General features: G+C 39.6%; 1 protein-coding gene and 1 long non-coding RNA gene across 2 annotated transcripts; one reads left to right on the top strand and one right to left on the bottom strand.

Annotated features, from left to right (window-relative positions):
• The first annotated feature begins 792 nt into the window (after window positions 1-792).
• Window positions 793-2,750, top strand: LOC311067771. The gene is made up of 7 exons (XR_014603285.1): window positions 793-1,276; window positions 1,373-1,445; window positions 1,528-1,600; window positions 1,712-1,758; window positions 2,122-2,212; window positions 2,305-2,403; window positions 2,621-2,750. It is a non-coding gene; the product is annotated as an uncharacterized lncRNA (long non-coding RNA).
• A 20,175-nt stretch (window positions 2,751-22,925) lies between these two features.
• On the bottom strand, window positions 22,926-25,126 carry tpbg (trophoblast glycoprotein). The gene is made up of 2 exons (XM_084089221.1): window positions 25,006-25,126; window positions 22,926-24,934 (listed from the first exon to the last, which is right to left on the bottom strand). Exon 2 carries the CDS (start codon window positions 24,647-24,649, stop codon window positions 23,498-23,500), a length of 1,152 nt encoding a protein of 383 aa, XP_083945347.1. The 5' UTR covers window positions 24,650-24,934; window positions 25,006-25,126; the 3' UTR covers window positions 22,926-23,497.
• Between the last annotated feature and the right edge of the window lie 239 nt (window positions 25,127-25,365).

Genomic DNA, 25,365 nt, shown 5'->3' with positions numbered 1-25,365 from the left:
ATAGACTCTTATTAATTATTGATAATATAAATGGACCAATCAGTTCAAAAACTTTCTTAAATAGTAATGTAGGAACAATATCTTGTGGAGAGACTGTCGGCTTTAATTTACAAACAATATCTAAAAGTGTGGATAAGGAAATAGGCTCAAAATCAGACAACACAGCATGAGTTACAGGTATATCCATAGGCTCATATGAACACTGTTGTATATTCCCTCGGATGTCCGATATACGTCCGACAAAGAACTCCAAAAGATTCTCACATAAATCCATAGGTATAACTCCAGGGACCTCTAATCTAGGGTTTAGAAATACATCAATTGTAGAAAAAAGGACTCTTGGGTTTTGACGATTCTTCTCAATTATGTCTGAGAAAAATCTGAACCTAACAGTTTTCACAGCCTGTTGGAATTTAACTAAGGAGTCTCTTAACATTTCATACGAAATTTGTAGTTTGTCTTTCTTCCATTTACGTTCACATCTTCTACACTCTCTTCGCACCGATTTAACATGTTCATTATACCAAGGGGGAGACTTTTTTTTTTTGCTCACCTGTCTCAAAGGTGCAATACAGTCTAGTGTTTCTGTGCATATAATATTAAAACTATTAATAGTTTCTTCTACACCAAGATGTGGAGATAATAGGTCCACTTTCCTATACTGCAGCTTCTCCACAAAAGACACATTAAAATCAACATGTGAATTAGGTATTAGAGGACGATACAATCTTTTAGCTGCACAAAATTTTCTCGGCTGACAAGGAAGAGAAACAGTACACTGTAATGGATTTCTGTAATTTGAACAGTATTTTACTGTAATATGTACAGTAAGATACTGTAAAATATGTATACAGTATGTTACTGTAAACAGCAAAGGATTATGGGAAAATATAGGGTCACTACTGTAATTCTTCACTACTGTAAATCAATTTACAGTAGTGAACTTGCCCGCGAAAAACTGACCAATGGCAAGAGGGATTTCTTTTCAAGTGTTTTTTTGAGGAGTGAAGTGGCAGTTAATGCACAGACAAAAGATCATGTATCTCACCAAAAAGGTTAGTAGCCTATATAATTTCTATTTTATGTAAAACAAACATTTTCAAATGTTTTTACTTATGTTAACAGCAAACTAACATGATGTATCGTTTTGTTTTCGTCTGAATGGTTTTAGTGCCTTTTTTTCCTGACTGTCGTCAGAATGGTTTTTTGGTGCCTTTATTACTGTCTTTTTTCCTGACTGTCGGCCGGGTCGCTGTCACGGTGATAATATTAACTGGTGAGTAAGTTAAGTTCACCTATATTAGCCGAAATATTCTTTAGTTAAAACTATAAAAAATAATGGTTGTGTGTTCCTCTGCCTCTTTAACGCAAGTTAGCTCATCAGGCGGGCGGAGTCGTCGGTAACGTTAACCGAGCTAACAGCGAACTCAACGTGAAATACTGAGGTAAAGTGAGATAGACGAAACCCTTGTTAAAGTGCGGGTTTTAAACAATATTTTCACGTAGGCCTATATGATTTATTTTCAGGTTTGTGATCTGGATAATGCCATCTGCAACGATGGAGTGTGTTGGAGCCTTTTCATTGTGATAACATCAACTGGTATGTAACGTTATGGTCAACTTCACCTAAATTAGCCGAAGTAAACTTATTAAACAGAGAAGCATAATAACTTTGGTATGTTCTGTCTCCTCTTTCACAACTTTTTGGCAGATGTACAACGTAAATACTGAGTAAAACTAAGTTAAAGGGATAACGTAGTACACCTTAAACAGAAAATTATGTATGTCATCATTTACTCGCCCACAATGTGTTCTAAACCTGCATGAAGTTCTTTCGTCTGAACTTAAAATAAGATTTTTTTGAATAATGTTGGTAAATAGTGGCTGGTCCGCATGGACTTCTATAATAGAAAAAATACTTTGGATGTCAATGGGGACCAGTAACTGTTTGGTTGCTCATGTTCTTTAAAATATCTTCTTTTGTATACAGCACATTAAATAATTTAATGGAAGTTATGAACAAGTTGAGGGTGAGTAAATGGTGACAGAATTTACAATTTTGAGTAAACTAACCCTTTATCCAACACCATTGTTAATTTCATATTTTGTTTTATTTTCAAGTTTGTGGTCTGAATTATGTCGTCTGAAATGTCGGAGGTGTATTTTGGAGTCTTTTTTGTGATTGCCTTCGTAATGGTGATAACATCTACAGGTGAGTAAGATGACATCAACTAAATTAGCTGAAGTATGCATTAGTTAAGCAGGCAAACATGTTCTTTTCTGTTCTTTATTTTGAATTTGCAGCGGCCATTCCCTCCGGACTGTACATCACTGCTGACGCTCTCCACTAATACACAGAACGGGTTGACGTTGGAGAAGGAAGAGGAGAAGGAGGAGGAAAGGGTTAGCAATATACCATTATCAATATAGCAAAGTTTTGCTAACTAATATTTTTAATGTTGTTTAATTGATTAAAAACTATAAACACCATACAACATTATATCTTACCTCATCTTCACCCCACATGTTATTGTTGTTAGTAATAAGTTCTGTTATTGTATTTTATTTTTTTTCTGTAAACTATAACACTAAAATGCTGCTGTGACTTTGTCTGTTTCAGGAGAGTCTGTTCTCAAAGCAAAAACATGGATGCTGACAATGAAGGGCAGAATCATCATCCAGTTACAACTGCTAACAGACGACTCTTCAGCATTAGCTGTCTATTTTGTCGAATGCAGAATCAGGTAAACCAATATATATATATATATATATATATATATATATTTTTTTTTTTTTACATTACATTACATTTACATGCATGCATTTGGAAGTCACTTTTATCCAAAGCAACTTACATTGTATTAAGTTTAATTTAAATTATCCATTCCCTGGAAATCTAAGCTACAGGAATGTATTGAAAAAGAATGAAGCTTTAATGATTTTAATGTAATGTATTATGGGGTAACCATCCCTGTAGGTTAGGGGTGGAAATTGGCAAAGATTTGATGATTCAATAGTATTGCGATATTTGGGCCACAATTCAATATTATTGCGCTTCCTAACATTGCGATACTGCAAGTATTGCGATTCGATTCTGCGATATATTGCGATTCATGTCCCCCATATTATTCAAAGACATTACAAAAAATAAGACTGCTCAACTCACTTCAAATGTCACATTAAATCTGTGAACATCTTCTACACATTTACTGGAGGCTAGTGCAAAAACTTTGTCCTTGAACATTCAGGACACAGGACCTTATTACAGAACGTAATTATATGAACGCGTCACCACCGCATTAGCACCAAAAACATGGAGATTTTATTTTAGAGAATAATTACACAACCTATTCGATATACTATAATTCTATAATTAAATAAACTAATCGAATATCCAAAAATTGTGACTCATCCCTGCATGTAATACCTTGTTTTTTTCCCAAAATCTTCACTTACGTCTCGATTTTCGAAGGGGATTATAAACGTTTCTTCCTTGGTTTGCTTTTATTTAGGCCTATTACATTCACATTCTTTACTGTGGTAAAGTAGAAAAACGTTGTAGGACAGATAGCCTACATTTTTACTTGCACGTCAGATTCATTTCAACACAGTTTTTGCTTGTTATTAGACATGTACGGCGCGTCAAGTTTATTTGATTTTTAGTTTCGCTCTCTCTGGCAGCGCAATTTCAAACATAGCTTAAATGTCTTGCCCTTGTGGAAGATTAAATTCACTTTTCATACCTTTTACAACAAGTAGAAAACATGAAGATATCAGAAAATAGATCGATGGTCTCTTTCCTCCTCGTGTCATCCCTCTCAAAGCACAGAGCGGTATGGCTTCATGTGGAATCACGTGTCTTTGTGTGGAAGTATTAAACGAAAGTTTTTTTTTTTTATAGATTTATCTTTTCTATTATGTAAGTTTCTAATATTTACTGATATGTATTTGAATGCTTTACAGGCTTTGTGTTGCTTCTTTGACGGAATTGCTCAAATAAAGACTTTTTTGCTCGAATAAACTACATTTTTTTATTTCAATTTTCATAATAACCCCCAACCACTGCAGTGGTAAAAAAAACTGCCACCGTCACAGCCTTATAACCTTTATTGGAATACTTTGCGCTACTGTATCAATATAATTGCGTGCGCAAAATATCGCGACACTGAACAGAATCGATTTTTCCCCCACCACTACTGTAGGTGGATTCAGAATCAGATGTAGTGCTTTTATTAACGCCAAAGTACATGCAGCATCAAGTTTGAGGGTTAGGGAAAATTCTGCCAACACCGGTCTGAAAAAATTATATATTTTTCGCTGCTTGTGTTTGCAGGTTGCATCAGCCTGAAACCCTCAGTGTTTCTCATCAGAGAGCTTGTCAACTTTGACTGACAAAATTACTGAAATGTAACAACACAACACTGACTTTGACTGTATTTTATTGTTTTAAGGCCTGTTTTGCTTTTCAGTGTGTGTACGTTTTTGCCATGCTACAGATACAAATGGTCACCAGGAGATTAATTCTATGGACTTTGGAGATGTTGCCTTTTTTTTTTCTTCAGCTAGTGGCTCCTAAAGGTCAAGATTTGTAATTTGTACTTCTAAAACAAAATGTTCAACGATTAAAAAGAATATTATAAGGACAAATGTTTGTGAGTTATTGTGATTTTTTGGGGGGTGGGGTAAACATAAATTAAAAAAAGAAAATTTAAATGATGAAAATTTAAAAAAAAACAAGAAAAAAAAAACTCAATACTAATACTGTAAATGAAAATACGGTAATAATACTGTAAATGCAAGTACAGTAAATGATACAGTATACTGTAAGTGAAAATACAGTAATGATACTGTAAAACATTTTACAGTAACTTACTGGCATCCAGCTGCCAGTAACTTACTGTAAAATTTACAGCAACCTCTTTACAGTGTACATAAAATCGGATTATGGTCAGATAACACAAAATCCTCAATGATAATGTCATTGACAACTAAGCCAAATGATAATATCAAGTCCAAAGTGTGGCCATGATTGTGTGTAGGGCCATTCACCATTTGTTGGAACCCAAAGGAATCAATAAGATTTATGAAATCTTTTGCTAAAGGGTTTGATGGACAACATACATGAATATTCAAATCCCCCATTACTAGAATATGATCGTATTTTAAAACAATGTCAGATAAGAAAGCAGCCAGTTCTGAAATACAGTCCTTATTTGCTCTCGGTGGTCGGTAAATAACCGCACAAAGGACAGGTGTCGTTGATTGAATTTCAAAAGCTTGAAGTTCGAAGCTTGAAAACTGCTCAAATTGAAGTACGGTACAAATAAATTTGTTCTTAAAAATAGAAGCCAGTCCTCCACCCCTTCCTATTTGTCGAGGAGAATTAAAAACTGAGAAGTTATTTGGTACGGCTTCTCCCAAAACGTATGTATTGTCAGTGTTCATCCAAGTTTCCGTAATAAAAGCAAAATCTAGATCCCGAGTTCTAATAAACTCGTTTAGGATAAAAGACTTGTTTTTCAGAGAGCGTACATTCATCAAAGCCAACCTTATAGCTGATCTCTCAACGTCCATAATCTCCAACGGCTGTCCGCGTCCAAATGGGACCGGGCGAAGATTCTGCGCGTCAATTCCATTCCAGTGGAAATATCGTGCACGCCGAAGATGATTCGCCACAGGCCCCTCCGGCACAACAGGCCGAATCCATCGAGACACCGCGCTCTCCACACGCCACCACAGCACCCGACTGCCGCTCCAGCCCCACAGTGGCACATCCGCAAGTCGCGGCCCTCCCGGGAAGGAGATCAGGTATGCTTTTAGTCTGATCAATCTTCCTCCTCGCTTTCCACGGCGACGGCGTCTTTTTTTCGGCAAAGGGGACCAGGGATCATGCTGCAACCACGTAGGAATCCTTAGCGGCGGTTTTTTAACATAGGACTGGATTTCCTGCTGAGCTTCTTTGGAATGTTTCTCAAATATATTTCGGATATTTAAAAGTGTAGAACGATCATACACCAGTGCAGTGCTAGAGTCATGTATAAACAAAGTCATAAGTAGAACGAAAACAGTGATAAAAAACAGACTATACACGGGCAGACGGCATGCCATTGACATCGGCGCCATCTTGATTTCACCACTACGACACTACGACGCTACGACAGCACTGCTCCGAGTGGTGAATGCATCGACCTCGACGACAAATGGCAGCTCAGGGTTAGGATGGCAGAGGACTGGAGCGGAGACAAATGCTGTCTTAAGGTCTTCGAAGGAAAGGAGGGCAAGAGGTGTCCAGGACAGAGACTTGGGCTGGTTTTTCAGGAGAGAGGTGAGAGGTGAACTGATTAAGCTGTAATTCTTGATGAAACAATGGTAAAAATTGGCGAATCCCAGGAATCTCTGCAACTCTTTAATGGTGGTGGGTTGTGGCCAGTTCTGGATGGATTCTACCTTCCTCTGGTCCATTTGGAAACCATGTTGGTCAATGATATACCCCAGGAAGTGGACAGAGGAAGTGTGGAACTCGCATTTCTCTAGCTTGAGGTAAAGTGGGTGATCCTGAAGGCGCTGGAGAACTTGTTTCACATGTTGATGATGTTCCGACAGGGTTTTGGAGTAAATCAGAAGATGATTTAGTAGACGATGACGAACTGGTTGAGGAAGTCTCTAAATACCTTGTTCATGTAGTTCTGGAAGACGGCAGGTGAGTTGATGGATTTGGTCATCGAGTGCCCATTGGATGGGGCTGACAATCATGGCTGGAGGGAGAATGGGTTCAGGTGTTGCGGGCTCAGGATCCGGATGATGAAGACGAGAGAGTGTGTCTGCCTTACAGTTCTTGCTTCCAGGTCGGTAGGTGATACAAAGTCGAATCTCGTGAAGAATAGAGCCCATCTGGCTTGACGAGGGTTGAGTAGTTTAGCTTCTCTTAAATACTCAAGATTTCTGTGGTCAGTAATGACTTCAAATTAGTGAGTTGCTCCCTCCAGCCAGTGTCTCCATTCCTCTAGAGCGAGCTTTATGGTGAGGAGCTCACGATTCCCAATGTCGTAATTCTGCTCCGCCGGGGACAGCTTCTTAGAGTAGAAGGTACATGGATGGAGGCATAGGGGATCACCCTGCCGCTACGACAGCACTGCTCCGAGTGGTGAATGCATCGACCTCGACGACAAATGGCAGCTCAGGGTTAGGATGGCAGAGGACTGGAGCAGAGACAAATGCTGTCTTAAGGTCTTCGAAGGAAAGGAGGGCAAGAGGTGTCCAGGACAGAGACTTGGGCTGGTTTTTCAGGAGAGAGGTGAGAGGTGAACTGATTAAGCTGTAATTCTTGATGAAACAATGGTAAAAATTGGCGAATCCCAGGAATCTCTGCAACTCTTTAATGGTGGTGGGTTGTGGCCAGTTCTGGATGGATTCTACCTTCCTCTGGTCCATTTGGAAACCATGTTGGTCAATGATATACCCCAGGAAGTGGACAGAGGAAGTGTGGAACTCGCATTTCTCTAGCTTGAGGTAAAGTGGGTGATCCTGAAGGCGCTGGAGAACTTGTTTCACATGTTGATGATGTTCCGACAGGGTTTTGGAGTAAATCAGACGATGATTTAGTAGACGATGACGAACTGGTTGAGGAAGTCTCTAAATACCTTGTTCATGTAGTTCTGGAAGACGGCAGGTGAGTTGGACAGCCCATATGGCAAAACCTGATATTCATAGTGCCATGAGGGGGTCACGAAGGTGGTCTTCCACTCGTCTCCCTTGTGGATGCGGATCAAGTTACAGGCACTTTGAAGATCAAGCTTTGAGAAAATGCGAACCCCACGCAGCTGTTCCAATGCTGCTGGGACCAGAGGAAGGGGATAACTAAACTTGATGGTTTGTGAATTCAGGATCCGGCAATCGATACCAGGCCGCAAGCCTCCGTCCTTCTTGCCCACGAAGAAAAAACTGGAAGCGGCAGGGGATGTCGAAGGATGAATGAACTCCTGTTGGAGAGCCTCTCTGATGTACTCCTCCACGGCCTTCTGCTCCGGGATGGACAGCGGGTACACCCTTCCCTTGAATGAATGAATGAGGCATTTATATAGCGCTTTTCATATGTACTACTGTACACCTAAAGCGCTTTACAATCATGTCGGGTCTCTCCTCAACCACCACCAGTGTGCAGCATCCACTTGGATGATGCAACGACAGCCATAGTACAATGGCGCCAGTGCGCTCACAACAGAGAGTGATAGAGCCAATTCAATGGATGGGGATTATTAGGAGGCCATGATTGGCAAGAGCCATTGGAGGGAATGTGGCCAGGACACCGGGGATACACCCCTACTCATTTACGAGAAGTGCCATGGGATTTTTAATGAACACAGAGAGTCAGGACCTCAGTTTAATGTCTCATCCGAAGGACGGTGCTCTTTGACAGTATACTATACCATCACTCTACTGGGGCGTTAGGACCCACACAGACCACAGGGTGAGCGCCCCCTGCTGGCCTCACTAACACCTCTTCCAGCAGCAACCTAGTTTTCTCAGGAGGTCTCCCATCCAGGTACTGACCAGGCTCAACCCTGCTTAGCTTCAGTGGGCAACCAGTCTTGGGCTAGAGGGTGATATGGCTGTTGGCCATTGGGAAAGGTCGATGTCGCAGTCCCATGGCCGATGTGGTGGTAGTTGAGTTACCAATCGCTTGCTGAACACATCCTGGAATGCCCGGTATTCAGGGAGGATCTCCACTTTGCGTTCTGTCTCTGGGCTTTCGATGGAGGTTGAACATTGTGAGATGACAGGGTTCGGATTGGAACTAGGTTGAAGAGGAACAGAACAGCTCTTGACGACTGCAGACAGACAATGTTGGAAGCAGGATTCTCCCCACTGGAGGATCTCCCCTGAATTCCAGTCCACACGTGGCTCATGTTGTTGCATCCACGGGCATCCCAGGATGATGTCAGCGGTGGATCCTTCCAGCACCATAAACGAGATTTCCTCTGTATGCAGACATCCTATGCGGAGCGTCAGAGTGAGGGAGAAGTGACAGATGCGACCACGGCTCAGCGGTTTCCCCAGAATGGAATTAATCTCTAGGTTTTCTCTACGTAGAATCTCTACGTTGAGCCTATGGAGGAGGTTGAGAGATATAAAGTTCCCTGCTGAGCTGGAGTCGATGAGGGCTTATGCTGAAACAGAGGTTTGACGGATCAGAACATATACGGTAGTACGGGTTAGAGGAGCAATTTTAGGTGGAAGATGGACTGTACTCACCACTAGGCGTGGTGATCGGATGGGACAGTTCTGTAGAACGTGTCCTTCTCCCCCAAAGTATAGACAGAGATGGTTGTTAATCCTCCGCTGACGCTCCGCAAGAGTGAGATGCTTGGAGTTGAGCTGCATCGGCTCAGGTGCTGGAAGAGCGACAGATGTTGCAGCGGGCGGAGGATGCAGCGTGGATTGGTGCGGTGAGCAGGCTGACAGTCGTTGTGACACCCGGATGGTTTTTTGGATGAAATTCTCGATCCCTATGGCATCATCATAAATGACCATCAGTTGGCGAATGTCAGCATTCAAGCCATGTCGAAAGGCGGTGAGAAGAGCGGTTTCGTTCCATCCACTAGAGGCTGCCAATGTACGAAAGGTTACAGTATACACCCTTGCGCGATCCGTGGGGTAGAGATGTGGCTGCATTTCATAGTACAGTGAGCATTGAAGGAGAAATCTGCTGCAATGCTCAGCCTCGCCGGTGAACGTCTTTGGATGGGCCATGGGACTGGCAGAGGCAGCAGCAGAAGAAGGTGGTGACAGTGATTGCTGAACTGCTTGAACCAGTTCGGCAAACGGATCCGTGCTCGTGCTCGCGGTGCTCTGCATGGTGGGTCTGGTCTTCTGTCACGACACAGAAGGGAACAGACGGTGGATGTAAAATAAACAGAGTTTATTGACAGAGCAGGAGCAAAACAGAACACAACAGGTGAAGGATGGTATTACTAGAAGACACGTAGGACTTAGCAGACTGTAACGCAAAATGAAGATGAAGGACGTGAGGTTGATGATGATGTAGATCCGGGAACAAAGACACAGGGAGGTAATGAGGATCCGCAGACACAGACATAGATGAAGATCAGGTACGGGAATGCTGGTAATCTATGGTGAGAGCAGGACGAGTCTATGTAACGTGAGACCAGACAGTGAAGGGAGTGCAGGCTTGATATGGTGAGGCTGATGAGGGTGAACAGGTGCAGGTGATTAGAATTCCGGTGATGATGAACGAGTGGGCGGATCTGGTGCTGATGTCTGAGTGGATGGTGTGAGTGACTCCGTGACAGCATAAGTACAATTGGATAGATTCATATTATTTCTCACAATACGTGAACATGACTAAATATTTAATTTTACCTGTATCTTTTCTCCGGTATCTCCTTGGTATGCTGAAGATGTGAAACACTGTCTCTGTGATATTGGTGGGTCACTCATGAACAGTTAGTCATAATTTATCTTTGGCTGCATTACAATGACTTCATAATTCGTAACATGATTAAAGATTATGTATGAGGACATGTTCTGAGAAATTAGCTATTGAAAAATTGCATTTTAACTCCGCTCAAATGAACGAAATGACTTAAAGATTAGCCATTTCGTTTTGCTTAACGAAATTCAGTCATCAAATCAAGTCAGTAAAATTATCTGATCTATCACTGCTGCGCATAAGTAAAGTTACACACAACACAACTTGTCTAAGAGAGCTTATTAATGTAGGCTATAATCAAGTGCATTTGCTTAATATTCTGTGTTTTAAAAGTCTGAACGAAACGCAGACAGGGTGACGAATCATTCATGAACGGCCATCACTACTACTCCCGTGCCGCAGCCTCTTTATGTGGTTTCGCTTCTCTTCATTGGTCAGAGTAATTCCTCTTCGCGGAGTTTAAAAGGCTATAGCACAATAAATTACTCTTTTCATCACTACCACCACAGGAAAAACTGCACATTACACCCAGTTTCAGAAAATAGTTTGGAACGATATGATTCCAAATTTAGGGGGGCCAATTTATGTGTGTGTGTGTATGAAAAAAAACCCCACTTGTATACATGTATTATATTAAAAATGTTATATTTACAAACTCACCACACACAGTAATTGTCAATAACTCATTTATTGAAAGCCATTTGTTTTGTTTTGAGAAAAAATTACTCATTGAACTTGCAAAAGAACATTTTTGCTAACATCTTATGTTTTCTTTAGGTTCTAAAGGGTTAAACAGGTAAGTAATGGAGCAGTCAGAGTAATGATGAGCAGACGAATATAGAATAACAGTGTTTCTTTCCTTTTTACCAGAGTAACAGTGAGGGACAGAAAGGATGCTGGGAAAGTAGTTTCGTATGAGATGACTGGACTGTTAAAGACGGGCAGACGGAGAGCATACGTGACACTTTCTGGACAGGATTAGATTTCTCAGAGGAGTAAGTGAAAAGGAAATATGAAAAAAGAAAAAGAAAAAACAGTAGATGATTTATCTCCTCATGGAAAACTAGTCCTGTCCAAATAGGGCTGTATATAGCAGAGAACAAACCCATGCTTAGTCACACTATCTGATCCATGTCAAACTTAAAAAAGATACCCCCTGGCTGTAAAGATGCTGTGTATTCACTTCCCATTTACTAATTAAAAAGACGGTTTCCCCAAAATTAATATTTACTCTGCCTCATGTTGTTGCAATAGCAAATTATGTTCTTTTCAAGTCAGAATGCGCAAGCTGCTCTTTTTCATAAAAGACAGTGGATGCTAATTTATTGTCAAACTCCAAAGAGACCATATTTACTTTAATTAGTCCATATGACTCATGCAAAATATTTCCACCAGTCTTCCGAGTTCTGAGCTGTAAACATTTTAGTCTATCTGAAATCACATCAGTCTGTTTTTTTCGAAGTAGGACAGACAGAGAAAATGAAGCTTCATCCAGTACATATACACATTATTCAAACTAGAGTTTACTCAAAAAGAGGGTGATGCAATGGGCCTCATTTATCAAATTAACGTAAAAAGCGCAGATTCGAACACAGAAATCATCTTACGACGGGTTCACGTGTGATTCATGAAACATTTGTATGTTGCCAATCCCATTGTATGAATGATCTCTGGGACAGTTTGCCAGCTAACATCAGGTCTGCACCTACATTACAGATTTTTGAATCTTTACTTAAAACAAATTTTTCTATTGCTTTTAATGTCCCTTGATGATACATTTTTACATTTGACTTTTGTTGGTCATTTTGATTTTCCATTTTTTGTTATAGCCTACTTTGTCCCTGATTTTATTTGGGAATTTTATTGTTTTACTTCCTTTTTCTTTCTTTTTTATGATGTTTAAATTTGATTTAATTGTCTTTTGATTTTTTTTCTCTTTCAGAAATTTGAAAGAATTCTCATCAATAATTTTTTTTTCCCTTTGCCTTTTATTTATTTTATCTGATGTTGTAAAACACATTGGTCAGCTGTTGCTGTTTTAATGGTGCTATATAAATAATTTAACTTGAAACTTGAATGATTGTACGTTGATAAATGTGGCGGCTCAAAAAAATCATTTAAATCGTCATTTAAATCGTCATGCCCTAAAAATTCACGTCCAATTGTTTATGCCCTTCCCTCGCAAACTTCCCAATGTCTCGTTCACTCGGATGTACGTCATTGTTTACGTTGCACGAGCGCCCACTACTGGCAGAACCCTTACAATGTGTTTAAACTGAAAGCACTAATCCCTTGATTGCTAGAATCCAATATGGAGCTGATTAATATAATAGCCACAATAGACATACAATTATTCAATTTAAAGTATTCTACCGCATACACTGGACAAAAGCAAAGTTAGCAAAATATTCCCCAAATATAGACTTGTTGTGTGATTCATCCAAAATATGTGTTTGGTTGGGCAACCTGTACAATTACCTTTTAATTTGAGCAGTGTAACATTTATGTTTAGTTAACTGCATTTTTAGTCCAGTCATTTTAAGCCAAAATGGGGGTCAACCTTGAACCTTCAACCTTGAAAGGCTGGTTTCTAAAGTTCTTCTTCCTGCCTCTATTTATTAATGTTCATGGGTAGCCTAAATGGGTTCCATTCAGACCTTAACATTAAGTATTTTACTGTTATTTGTCAACAAGATTCAACAAGACATTTTCACCTGGCTAGACCCAATGTTTAGATCTGTTGTGGTATTTATGCAAATTGGCACATACGTCATTAGATTATGCACCGTTTGTCCATGTTAACAAACAATTTCAAAAAACTTGTAATACATTTTTGTTTGTCTTGATGTAAGTAATCAACTCAGTAATTTTCATGGTGATATCTAAAGGTTAAAATTTTTACCCTATTCACGTAAGAAAAATAATGAATAGGCGTATGAATAGGATATATTTGGGTCTTTTTCTAAACTTTCCCCCGGGATTCTTCGGGACTTTTTTTCCTTACTCAGGACATATTGAGGATACAAAATCAGTTGAGTTTGCTTCTGTTGCAATTTGTTCAACCTTTTTTCATAAAATGACTGGACTATTTGGTTTGATGATAAACTCGCTGAAATGTCAAGTTAGCAAAGGTAGAACTGGTATGTTGTGTGTGCACGTGTGAGGCGCTTGCATGATCAGTTAGATTTAATAATATAAAGAGATAAAGAAAACAATGCACTTTCTGCCTTCTCAGTTTCTGTGAACTTGTTTGTGGAGCATGTTGTTTAAATAAAATGTTTTTGTGTTTTTTTTTTTAATGGGTCACAGACACCTCTATTCTAATTGAATTTAATTTTCATTTGACATTCTAGTATTGTTGTTTAACGGATAAACAAGCGTTGGTTGCCGGTCAGGAAAACAATCTAAATTAACAAAATGCTCATTACAACTCTCCAGATTTACTATGCTGCAGGCAATCACGCTAACTCAAAAGCTTGCATACATGAGCTGAAACCTGACGTGAGATTTGATGTAGCCATCGCTCACATCCATATTGATAAATGATTTGTGTTAAAGTGACTATTTAGAAAGACAGATAAAGACTGCAGTTCGATTATAGCTGTTTCCGTTATAATACTTTATAATACTTAAAGATATCCAGTAGCGTTTGTGTATGAATGCACCTCCAAAGGAAACTGTTTCTCCCTGAAACTTTATGCACTGCACAACTACACTTTAAAGGTTAACATGTAGGCATCTTGTAATCGAGATCAATTAAAAATAGAAATCTTAAATACCATAACATGACGTCCCCCAGAAATGTGGCTGCAGCATGTCGCTATCAGCACAGTACTTGAAAGTGGGTTGAGGGCTCTTGTGCGATGAGCTGGGCTGGGCTTGTGCCAACAGTTCAGCTCTGCTTATACATAGTTCCCACAGGCCAATTAATGTCACGTGACCTCCCCGGAGACGCCATCTTTGAGGGCAAAAGCTGCTGTGTTTACAATGCTAAAAAACCCAGAAATAAGTTTTTATAATCTGTCGACCCCAAAAAACAAGCATTTAAGGACACAAATCCGTTCTTTGCTCTTTTCTCAAAGAAAAACTTAACTCCAAGTCCTCCAGAGTCGCGGCCAAAGCCGATTCGAAAGACAGTTCTCTAGCAGCAGCCAACATTCTTTGTTTTCAAGTAGCAGGGAACCGTCGCAACTCTGTCGTCATTATGTTAAGCCCGCCCCGCCTACTCTATACACGACGTGATTGGCCTGACCCAATTTAGGTTTTTGCAGCTCGAAAGTCAATGGAGAGTTGCTAGACTACCCTGGCTGCAAAATACATTTTGCTGCCGCTAGGGTGCGTCTAGATTTCTAGGCTACCATAAAATAACACATTTTCAACATTTAGAGCAACACAATTTCAATGTTTTCTCTCCATATCTCCTTATTTTTAACTTGCAGCCAAACACATATTTAAAGGTGCATTATGGAATATTGACAGCTATCGGTTGAAATGGGTACTGCAGTCCAAATTCAAAAATATTTGAGGGTTGTTTACCCCGTCCCCACAATTGACAAAGGAAGGCACAGGGACTTACGTAAGTTGATGAGTTGATTTGGCCGTGTTTTAATATACTCCCATTCCTAGAGATTTTTAGATGGATGCAGAGGCTTTTTAAAAAAGGTCAGGTAGAATCTGTGATCTGTGATCTGTGGCCCAGTTTGATGTTGCGTTTTTCGCCAACTGGCGTGTCGAAATACTATTGGGTAAATTGGCAGTGGGCGGGATCACACAGACCCAACCTGATCTCACTGCAATTCTCACTCGTACAAATTCATAAAATTTTTGCTAAATCTTACATATTTTACGAGTTGCCCAATTCGTATGAATTCGTACGAATGACCTACACTTGACCCCACCCCTAAACCTACCTATCAGGGTTTAGACAAATCGTAGGAATTAGCCACCTTTTACTCACTCGTACGAATTGGTCGTGAGATAGCGTTGACAAAAACAGACAACCCGACACAGAACGCACATATCGAAGTAAAATATCTGGCTGTAGTATTGTTTTTGGAGAAACGTGTATGTGAACTTAACATGTTTCCTAAATATCTGCAAACATACACTGAAAAAAATTATTTGTTGAATTTAATAAAAAAAAAATTATTGATTCTTTTGATTGATTGAAACTGTCTTGATTGATCACACAATTGATTTTAACTACATTTAAACAAATGCATTAAGTTGAACTTAATCAATTTTAGTTCAACTTAATGCATTTGTTTAAATGTAGCTAAAATCAATTGTGTGCAACCACTTACCATAAAAACAATTATTAAATTCAATGAATAATTTTTTTCAGTGTATGGTATTTTTATCCTTTAGTACAGTAAAAAAAAAAAAAAAAAAAAAACATACATACAGTATCTTTAAGTGGTAATAGGTCCTCTGACTTTATTTTCTGCAGGTATAAAAGGCTAGAAAGTGGAAATGGTAACGACATACCACTCACTTTGACTGAAAAAGTAAGTATGCCTTCCAATTATGACCCAAACCCATTCAGATTGGAATTTCAGTTCTCCTCTGTTCACAGTAATGGCTGACCTTTCCTGGAAACTTCAAGATATTATTTTAAGGGTTGAGAACAGTGTTTCACCAGAATAAATGAAGGCCATTCATTCCTTTCTGCAGGCACATGTCTCATTTTGTTCTCCTGTTATCCCTGTGGAGCCCAGGAATCTTGCCTCAATAGAATGGCATGGCTGTCGACACGTATTTGTATTCATTTATTGTAATGGTCATTTAATTAAACTCAGCAGGGAGGGATGAACTGGCACTGTAAAATGCATCATAACTCCACATTAAGCAGGAGGAGCTTTTCCCTTAATGTCATAATTAGCGACATGGGATCTAGAATTAGGTCTAGTGATGCTCTATGAGTATGTCAGTATATATGCTAATATGCATTTGAGACAAATCAATGAAATTTTTTTTAAGCTTTTCACAATATATTTTCAAAGCAGCTTAAATAATAATCCCTGATTACACTTTATTTCGATTTTAGACATTCTAATAATTATACGAACTAAGTAGTAATCATAAGTAATAAAATAATTATAACTTTTCAACTACATGTCAACTACTACCTCTAGTAAACACAGCAAATGCAACTATGAAGAAAAGAACAAAAACCCTCAAAACATGCAAAGGAAATTATTAATTTAACGTCTTTAAAGTTAAAGACGCAGGCAGTGGTCAGTAAAGGCTAGAATGATATTATTAAATCTATACTAGTCATTAGTCTACGCTATAAACTGTGAGAGTGTCAGGGTTATGTTTGTTTTTGATCTGTTTCCCTGTTTTGTTCATGTTCCTTTGTTCAGTTTCCATGGTTTCCGTCATTATTAGTTCATTGGTTTCAGCTGTGTGTCATTTATTAGCTCGTTTCAGTTTGTCATTTAAGCCTCACCCTTGCCTTCACACTCTGTTATGTTTAGATGTGTTTGCACTGCCTGTTTGCTTGCTTTTTGAGTATGAATTAAACTTATTAGTGTTTTGTGAGAACCTGAGTCTTCTGTCTTCAGCTTCCCTGCATGCATCGTTACAGAGAGTGGGTAACAAACATTTCTAGGCAGGTTATTTCAGAGAAGATCCACAGAGGTTTTGCAACCGTAATGAGTGTGCCAGATTATGGCATGATAGAAGATCAAACAGTGAGAAGCTAGACTTACTAAGTGCTTCATAGTATTTTATAATCTATTCATCAGTAATTAAGGGAGGTGAGGAGGAGTACAGGAAAACAATTAAAGAGCATCTTGCAGGTAAAAAAAAATCTAAATGAATATATAACCGTGTATGAAAATACCATATGAAAAGATAATGCAGGATTTAAAATTTTTTAAAACGACATAAGGACACCAATTTAGTAGATAAAGTTGACTGCTCGTACAAACCGCTTTTTTTCAACATCGCGTCATTTTACGTCACACGAGGGAGACGTGTGCTGTGCTCTGCCGCAGCTCAGTGCAGAATAGGTTGGTATTCAGTAAGAGCGGTCGTGAGTCAGTGTGTTTTCACTAGTTTTTGTATTTCAATTTATCATCGTCATGGTAAATTTATGTGTTTGTGGAGCTTGCAAAAACTCCAGCCTGTCAGGACATCGAGTACACCGGTTTCCTAACAAGAAAAAGGACGGTGCTATCTTTCGTGCCTGGGTTTGTGCAGGTGAAGAGACGGGATTTCTCTTCCGCGTCGGCTTCGGAAAACGCGGTCGTGTGTAGCGTTCACTTCAGATCGGAGGATTATCGTCCCGGCGATATGATGGAGTTCAGCATGGGATACCGAAGTAAGAACCGGGTGAGACTCAGAGCTGGTGCGGTTCCTTCAGTGCACGCATCTTCGGGTTCTCCCGCCGGATGTAGGCGCGAGCACAACATCAACTGGCAAACGCAATGTAAGCGGAACGAAACTGAGCTACTCGTTATTGTGTTTGTGTGGACCGTTTATCAGTTTGGACCAGTGCAGCGCGAGCCTGATCAAGCAACACTGTAACTGCGAGATCCAGTAAATAAAGCATTTGAATTCGCCACATTAGTAATAACATCGCTGCAAGATCTAGTGAGAAATATTCACATTTCTCCATTTTTAACGGATCAAACAACGCTGACGTGGAAACCAGGAATAAACATGAACATGCAATGAATGAACGAACTATCCAGTGTCCACAGATCAGCAACATTCACCATGTCTTTACTGTAGTAACACTAACTGCAACCATGGAAGTTTGGCATTTTCCACTAAGGCCCAGTATGCATCCACTTCCCTGCAACACTGACTTTCCTCAGCTGTAAACATTGCCTCGCATTTCCAACACAAGCACCTATGGAACAAAAAATGTATCCGGAATAAATATCTCTGTCTCTCGATGAGAAACCGCTAAGTTATATCACCTAACGTTAGTCTGGGCGGATATTAATGAGCATGACAAACGCCTGATCAAAGCTTAGTTTCTGTTATTGTAAGTTCCAATATGTTCTGTCTAACATTAATCCAGGCCTGTCCCTGCTCTCTTGGCAGCCTAGCAGGCTCATAATTGTATGGCTGTGGTCCGTCAACAATTTCCTCAAGCGTCCGAAATGTCATTGCGATCCACTTTTCCCTGTTGTTTGAATCGACCGCTCTCCCTCGTGCTACGTCACGCCCGTCACGCCCATTTTCAGATGCGGAAGTAAAATTTTCTCACAAAAACGACTCCAGAAGCCACTGTAGCGCATTTATAATTTTTTTTTTTAAAGAAAATCTAGTTCCTACATTATTTTTCTATACATTGACTTGTTGGGTCTTCTAACCTGCAAGATGCTCTTTAAGGACTTTATGGTCTGGAGCAACACACAACCATCTCCACCTTAACATCTCAAAAACTAAGGAGATGGTTGTGGATATTAGGAGGAGGAGGACAATCAATTCCGATCACCATCCAGGGCACCGAGGTGGAGATGGTCTCCAGCCACAGTGAGCACACTTTGGTGTGCAGCTCGACAACAAGCTGGACTGGAAGAGCCACATGGAGACGGTGTACAAGAAGGGTCAAAGCCGACTTCATTTCTTACAGAGGCTGAGGTCATTCAACATCTGTCGTCCCCTACTATGCAACATCTACTAGGGATGGGTAAGAGTACTCGAGTACTCGCTCGTTCGTGACAGTGACGATCGATCATGAAAACGATGATCGCCCTAACTTTAAAAAATACATTTCTCATTTTTTCTGATTGGTTATTGCAGCATTTGGAGTGGTTCCTGAGGTCTGATTGGTTAGCATTAGACAGCACGCCTTCCAGACCGGCGAAATAAAGTGAAACTGGATTTGAAACGCACTGTAGTGATGCCTGGAGTCACTTTATTCATGAAATGCATTTAAGTGCAAGAAAATGCCCATCCCTAACGTCTAGCAGACAGTGGTGGCCAGTGCTGTGGTGTGCTGGGGAGAGTGTGCCCGTGTGCCCGTACAGGAGATAGAAACCGAATCAACAAACTGATTAAGAAGACTGTCTCTGTTGTAGGGACTAAATTCAACACGGTCCAGCAGGTGGCGGAGCGAAGAATACTCTCTAAGCGGAGATCAATAATGAACGATTCCTCACATCCACTCCAGGCCCTCAGGTGATTACCAACAGCACCTTCAGTCACGCACTGATCGCACCAAAGTGCAAGTCTGAGCGCAGCAGGAAGTCCTTTCTCTCGGCGGCTATCAGATAGTTTAATGTGCTATGATAACATCATTTGGACATTCTTATCTTAGTACGTTAGAGCTCATTTCTCATTAATTTTTATATATATTTCTTTTTCATTTTTATGTTGCAGATCATTACAGAGCCAGAAATGACTTGTTTGTTATGTGTGGTGCTGTGATTTTGTGTGCGTGTGTGAGTGTGTTGAAACTGCCATGACAATGTAATTTCCTGTAAAGGATCAATAAAATATCAGCAAACAACCAAAACAACATCATTCTTCAGAACAAAGCAGGTAGCTAATGAAGTGACGATAAAATTTGGGTAATATGCTCAAATTTTGTGTCAAGGAGTTTAACAGCTGCATTTTGTTTATGGAGCCTACAGGACATCCCACCAGTAATGCATTACAGTAATCTAGTCTTGAAGGCGTGAATGCATGAACTTTTCTACATCAGCAACAGCATGCGTTTCATAACTTAGCAATGCTTTTAAGCGCAGCCTTACTTCCGGTCACGTGAACTCAAGTGGCCAAGCCCAAAAAAGTGGGTATTTTGATAGGTCCAGACTTTACATATCAGTCAGATGACGTCCTCTTCCAGTGGGCATGAATAAGCTGCACTATGGGCCAGACTCTGTGCCATGTCCCCGCTTTGCGAGCCTAGGCAAGCCCTAGAATGGAAAAATAAAAGGGAATGTGAATCAAGTGCTGTAGGCTATGTATTCCTGGTTAAACATTCAAACTAAACGGACATTAAGCGCATCGATTGGAAAACAGATTACAGCACAGTGAGGACAAAAGCAGCTGGGAGTGATGGGAAGAGAAGCAGATTCTACTACAGTGTCAAAAGACAAAGTAGGGGGAATAATGCTGATATATGCCATGCTACTTTCATCTATTTGGAGTCTAGTTACTAGGGGTTATTAAGAGGATAGCAAAGTGAAAGCAGTGAAAGGTTCTCTTGTACACCAGCTTTTATGGCTCCATCCAAATTACGCCTGCTCTACCAAGCATGTCTGAGCTACGTAACTCAAACTCGTTATTAAAAGTCTGCCGAGAGTCACCTGCCGCACAGAGAGTTCATAAGTTCGAGATTGTCACCGTGGAAACGTGAGATAGCAAGCACCTGTTCCTTCCCTGGAGAGGGGCGACCAAGCCCTTTCCTCCGGGGAAAGAGAGACGAATCCTTGGAGTGTCATCGGCTGCCAGATTACACTGAACACAAAGAGACACATTTGATGCAGCCATCAAGCTCTTGCTCAGACAAACGATGTCAACAATCCATCAAACAGCTGGAAAGTTGTATGGTAGTGTCATTAATGCTACGCTAGGCCACAAACATACTATGCAAGTACTTTCAAGTGGAGTTATTTTCAAATGTGGCATTGAAAGAGATGAACTTTACCTTACTCTGGAAGATGTTTGCCTGCATAGATCAAATGGCAATTGCAATGCCAAGGTCAATGGTGCAATTGCCAGTTAACACACATACTGATACACTGCATTCCTTGAATGCTAAATGTGTATTGGACGGTTAACTTCATGGACCTGATCAGAGTTCATGTCACGACATCCAAATCAGGAATATGGTTACAATTCGAATCAATATAAAACTAGACAAAACAAGGACTTTGTTAATAAATATTTCATGTTATTGAACACAAGCTACATCACAATGAATTTTCTCGCCCCATCATTCAAAGATAAGTGAGAGCAGAGAATTGTTTGGGTAAAATGATGAATGGGAATAAAATGTATATTTCTGCTGTTGTTTGTGTGGACCACACAAGTAGCTCATATGGCACACAGCTCAGGTTCTGCTACCAGTGTTATACACTGAAATCACACCATCTGTCACATTATAGGCTAGTTCTGTTTACATAGTTTCAGTTGTATTTTTGTACTTCAAACATTAATGCGTCACATACTTTAGCATATTTTCATATTGTTGAATATCAAACCACTGCCTGCATGTTATGGACAGAAAAGCCAATGATTCCAACATAGCTTGTGTCTCAAGTCAATGTGCAATGCTGTTTTTAATTGTGTAGTCCAACATATTAGCAAATGCAACTAATTAAATAAGATTTTTTTTTTTTCCATCAGAAATTAATTGAATCCTGACTTTTACATTGTTTAAAAGATTGGAATGAGGTGGTTTCGAGGGGAGGGACAAGGTGACGGTAAAAAAATGAGATAGGATGCATCAAACATATATATATATATATATATATATATATATATATATATATATATATATATATATACATGTTTGATGCATCCTATCTCATTTTTTATATATATATATATATATATATATATATATATATATATATGAGTTCAGATGCAAAAGCCTCTAAGTGCCATCTGAAATTTTCTTCAAGAATGATCATTTTTTATCAAGCTCGTATGTTTAAGTTCAATAATTTCACTTAAATGGCAATGCAAATTACATATTGTCATTTAAGTGAAATTACTTAACTTAAATATACAAGCTTTATAAAAATGATCATTCTAGAAGAAAATTTCAGATGGCACTTAGAGGCTTTTGCATCTGAACTCTTCATATATATATATATATATATATATATATATATATATATATATATATATATATATAATGTTGTTGTTTTTTTGTTACAAAAACAGCCCTAAGGGGCTTCATAGTTTTCTGATGTCGACTGAATAAAAATTGTGTATCAGAGATGGCAAAATGATTACACTGATAAAAATGACAAAAATAATAATAATTTTTCAAAAATAACATGCCCAACAAGACCAGGGTATGTGCATTAAGAAGTCCATTTTAATGTCATGCTAATTCATGTGCAGTGCTTCACAAGCATAAACATCACAAATAACAAGCTAATAAATGCTGGTTATTAGTTCTGTTTCTGGAAATGATCAGGCATGATTACCGTTGCATGAATGACGGTAATACCGTTGCAATAATGTTTGTCATTTTAATATAATGCGAGGATCCGCAGGCCTCTCACAAACAGATGTTTTTGATTGTTATGCAAATCTCTTCAGCTTCAGCACCTTGAATAGATGTAAGGTCCTGTTTTACTGTGGTCTATCCTCACGGCCTGAAGGATAATAAACAGTTTTGCAAATACTTTAAAACAGTCTTCAATGTGAAACTGGGTATATGTGATAGACCTATAATCAATTTACCAGATAATGTAATCAAGTAGTGGTTATGAAGTGTTATTAGCTTTACGCACCTTTCTAAACCTAAAAATCACTGGACTGGAGAAAAAAGATCAGTGCAAGACCTTTAATTCAACAGGGCATCCCGAGAAAAAAGTTGATCTATGTCCAGTCAACAAATGTAAATATAAAACCAAATAACTCATCATAAAAAAGTGGATATTGCCATGATTTTACATCAATGAAAAAATACTTAAATACATGCATGGCAGTATTTTTTTTTTTTTTTTTGCAGAATAAATGAATTAAGCTATAAAAATAACATTAAACAATTACAGTTTGTTCAGACATTTTGCCGGTTACTCTGTAATCAGAATTTCATATTTCATCAGAAAAGACAAACCCATCCACAGTCCCATCCATTGTATAAAAAAGGGAAATATGAATTGTAAATGTTCTTGATTCATGCATCACTGGACAACATTATAGCAACACACCAGCATATATGATTGAGCTGAAGGCGAGCGTAACAGGGTTGATCCTTGCAGAATCCAGTTACTGTCCTATCCGACAGAAAAGAATGCATGTCACAGCAAACCTCTACAGTTATATATGTATTCATGCAAAGCTAGAGTCAGATCATTGCGTGCCAGTTGTGCAAGCCAGTTTCCCAAGAATGTCTCGTCACACATCGGAGTTGAGGCTGAGGTTGGCTAGCCGTGGGTCTGAGTTGATCTCGTATCTGTAATGGTATCCCTCCATATGATCTCTGCACGCGTCTCGGATATTGTAAATCCACTTCTTGATCCCTTTCCTGTTAAGGTAAAGGACCACGAGGAAAATGACCCCAATGAGGGCAAGAACCATCCCCAAAAACACATATGAGGGCTCCAGAGCACGATCCACATCTCCATTGTTGCTCCAGCACGGGATATGTGGTTGTTCTAGATGTAAAAGTGGTGCATTTTTCAGTTCTTTTGGGTAAGAACAGGTCAAGTTTAACTTGTCCACCACAAAGTCATGTCTCTCTAACCAAATCAGCATGTCCTCGATGTCGCAATCACAGCGCCAGGGGTTTCCTGAGAGACTGACTTGCAAATCAGGGATCAAACTGAGCTCTGCCAGGGTCACGTTTGACAGGACTTTTAACGCGTTGTCTCTTAAGTCCAACTCTTTAAGTGCAGGATTCACAAATGTATCATTCCCGAATGAAACGAGGGTGTTGTTCCTCAAATCTAAAACAGTTAAGTCTGACAAATCTGTGAATATGCCCTCCGGAAGGAACACCAGGTCATTACTGGACAAATCAAGATGGGAAACTTTAGATAGGCTGCGTTTGAAAAGATTTGCAAACACACCCATGTAGGAGTGATTGTATAAGGATTTGCTGAGGTTTAAAAACTCAATCTTGTTGTCTTGAGGTAAAGCCCCATCGTTAAACTCTGAAATCCTGTTGTTGCTGAGGTCTAGTAAACGCAGACTTGGCAAGTTTTTAAACACCATAGAGTCCAATTGCTCCATTTGGCTTCCAGACACATAAAGGTGTGTTAAATGCTCCAAAGGCTTGGGGAAAGATTCATTGTTCAGAATCCTTATATTGTTTCCACTGAGGTTAAGTGTGGTGATGTTTTCTGGAAGGGGTTGTGGGATGGAGCTCAAGTTTTGGCTAACACAGTTCACCACTGTGCTTTCGCACGAGCAATGGGCAGGACATAAAGATAAAGATAAAGATGAGCAGGAACACGTCAGGATGAGTAAAACACAGAGAGTCAGGTTACACATATTCTTTTGTTTCCCCTGAAGTTGAAGCAAACGCAATAATCCAACATCGGACATTTTGAAGCGATATAAATCAAACTGCGTGAAAGCAATTCTCTCCACAGAGATGAAAGGAACGCGAACGCGCTTCTCAAACGACCGTTGAACGTAAAGTCTCACATTTTTCTTTGTTCTTTCATTCAGGATGAGCTTCCTTACCTCCTCAGTTCCAGTACAAAGCAAAAGAGATGAGATGTGTTTAGTTCATGTGCATCAAAACCGCACGTTTCTTCAAGTTCCAAATATGTTTCTCTTCTTTTCATGAGTTCCACCAAAAGTAGTGCCCAATCCTGCGAGCGATTCCTGTCCAAAACAATACCGATTTGTTATTAAAGGTCTTGATATGTTAAAAAGGGCACAGTAGATCTACAAACCTATAAACGTGTTTTCGCCGCGTTTGTTGAGTTATTCTCGGGGCTCGTCATCTCAGCGTCCCGCAACGCTCGCGCTGCTCGCGGTAAATGAGTCTCCCCCGCCGCTCCCTGAATCCACACTGAACGCTATTCACCGGACTGTACCATTACACGCGAACGGGGGGCGTCGAGGACCACACACGTTACCAGCAGCAGAGTTGTGAAGTTTTCCAGCCAGGTGGTACATTCTTTTCGGGGGAATGTAGGCTACAAGTAAATAAAAACGTTCTTGGCATAACAAACTATAAACACGCCACGAGTACATTAATTTAAATAACTAAATATAGTTATGATATAACAAATAGACACTGTAAATACAAG

Source organism: Abramis brama (assembly GCF_963993115.1).
Source record: "Abramis brama genome assembly, chromosome: 17".
Taxonomy (NCBI): domain Eukaryota; kingdom Metazoa; phylum Chordata; class Actinopteri; order Cypriniformes; family Leuciscidae; genus Abramis; species Abramis brama.
The sequence above is the reverse complement of the archived record's forward strand: the minus strand, read 5'-3'. Positions and strand labels throughout refer to the sequence as shown.

Coding starts and splice junctions, on each gene's coding strand:
- tpbg (XM_084089221.1), bottom strand. CDS start 24,649: ATGTCCGATGTTGGATTATTGCGTTTGCTTCAACTTCAGGGGAAACAA.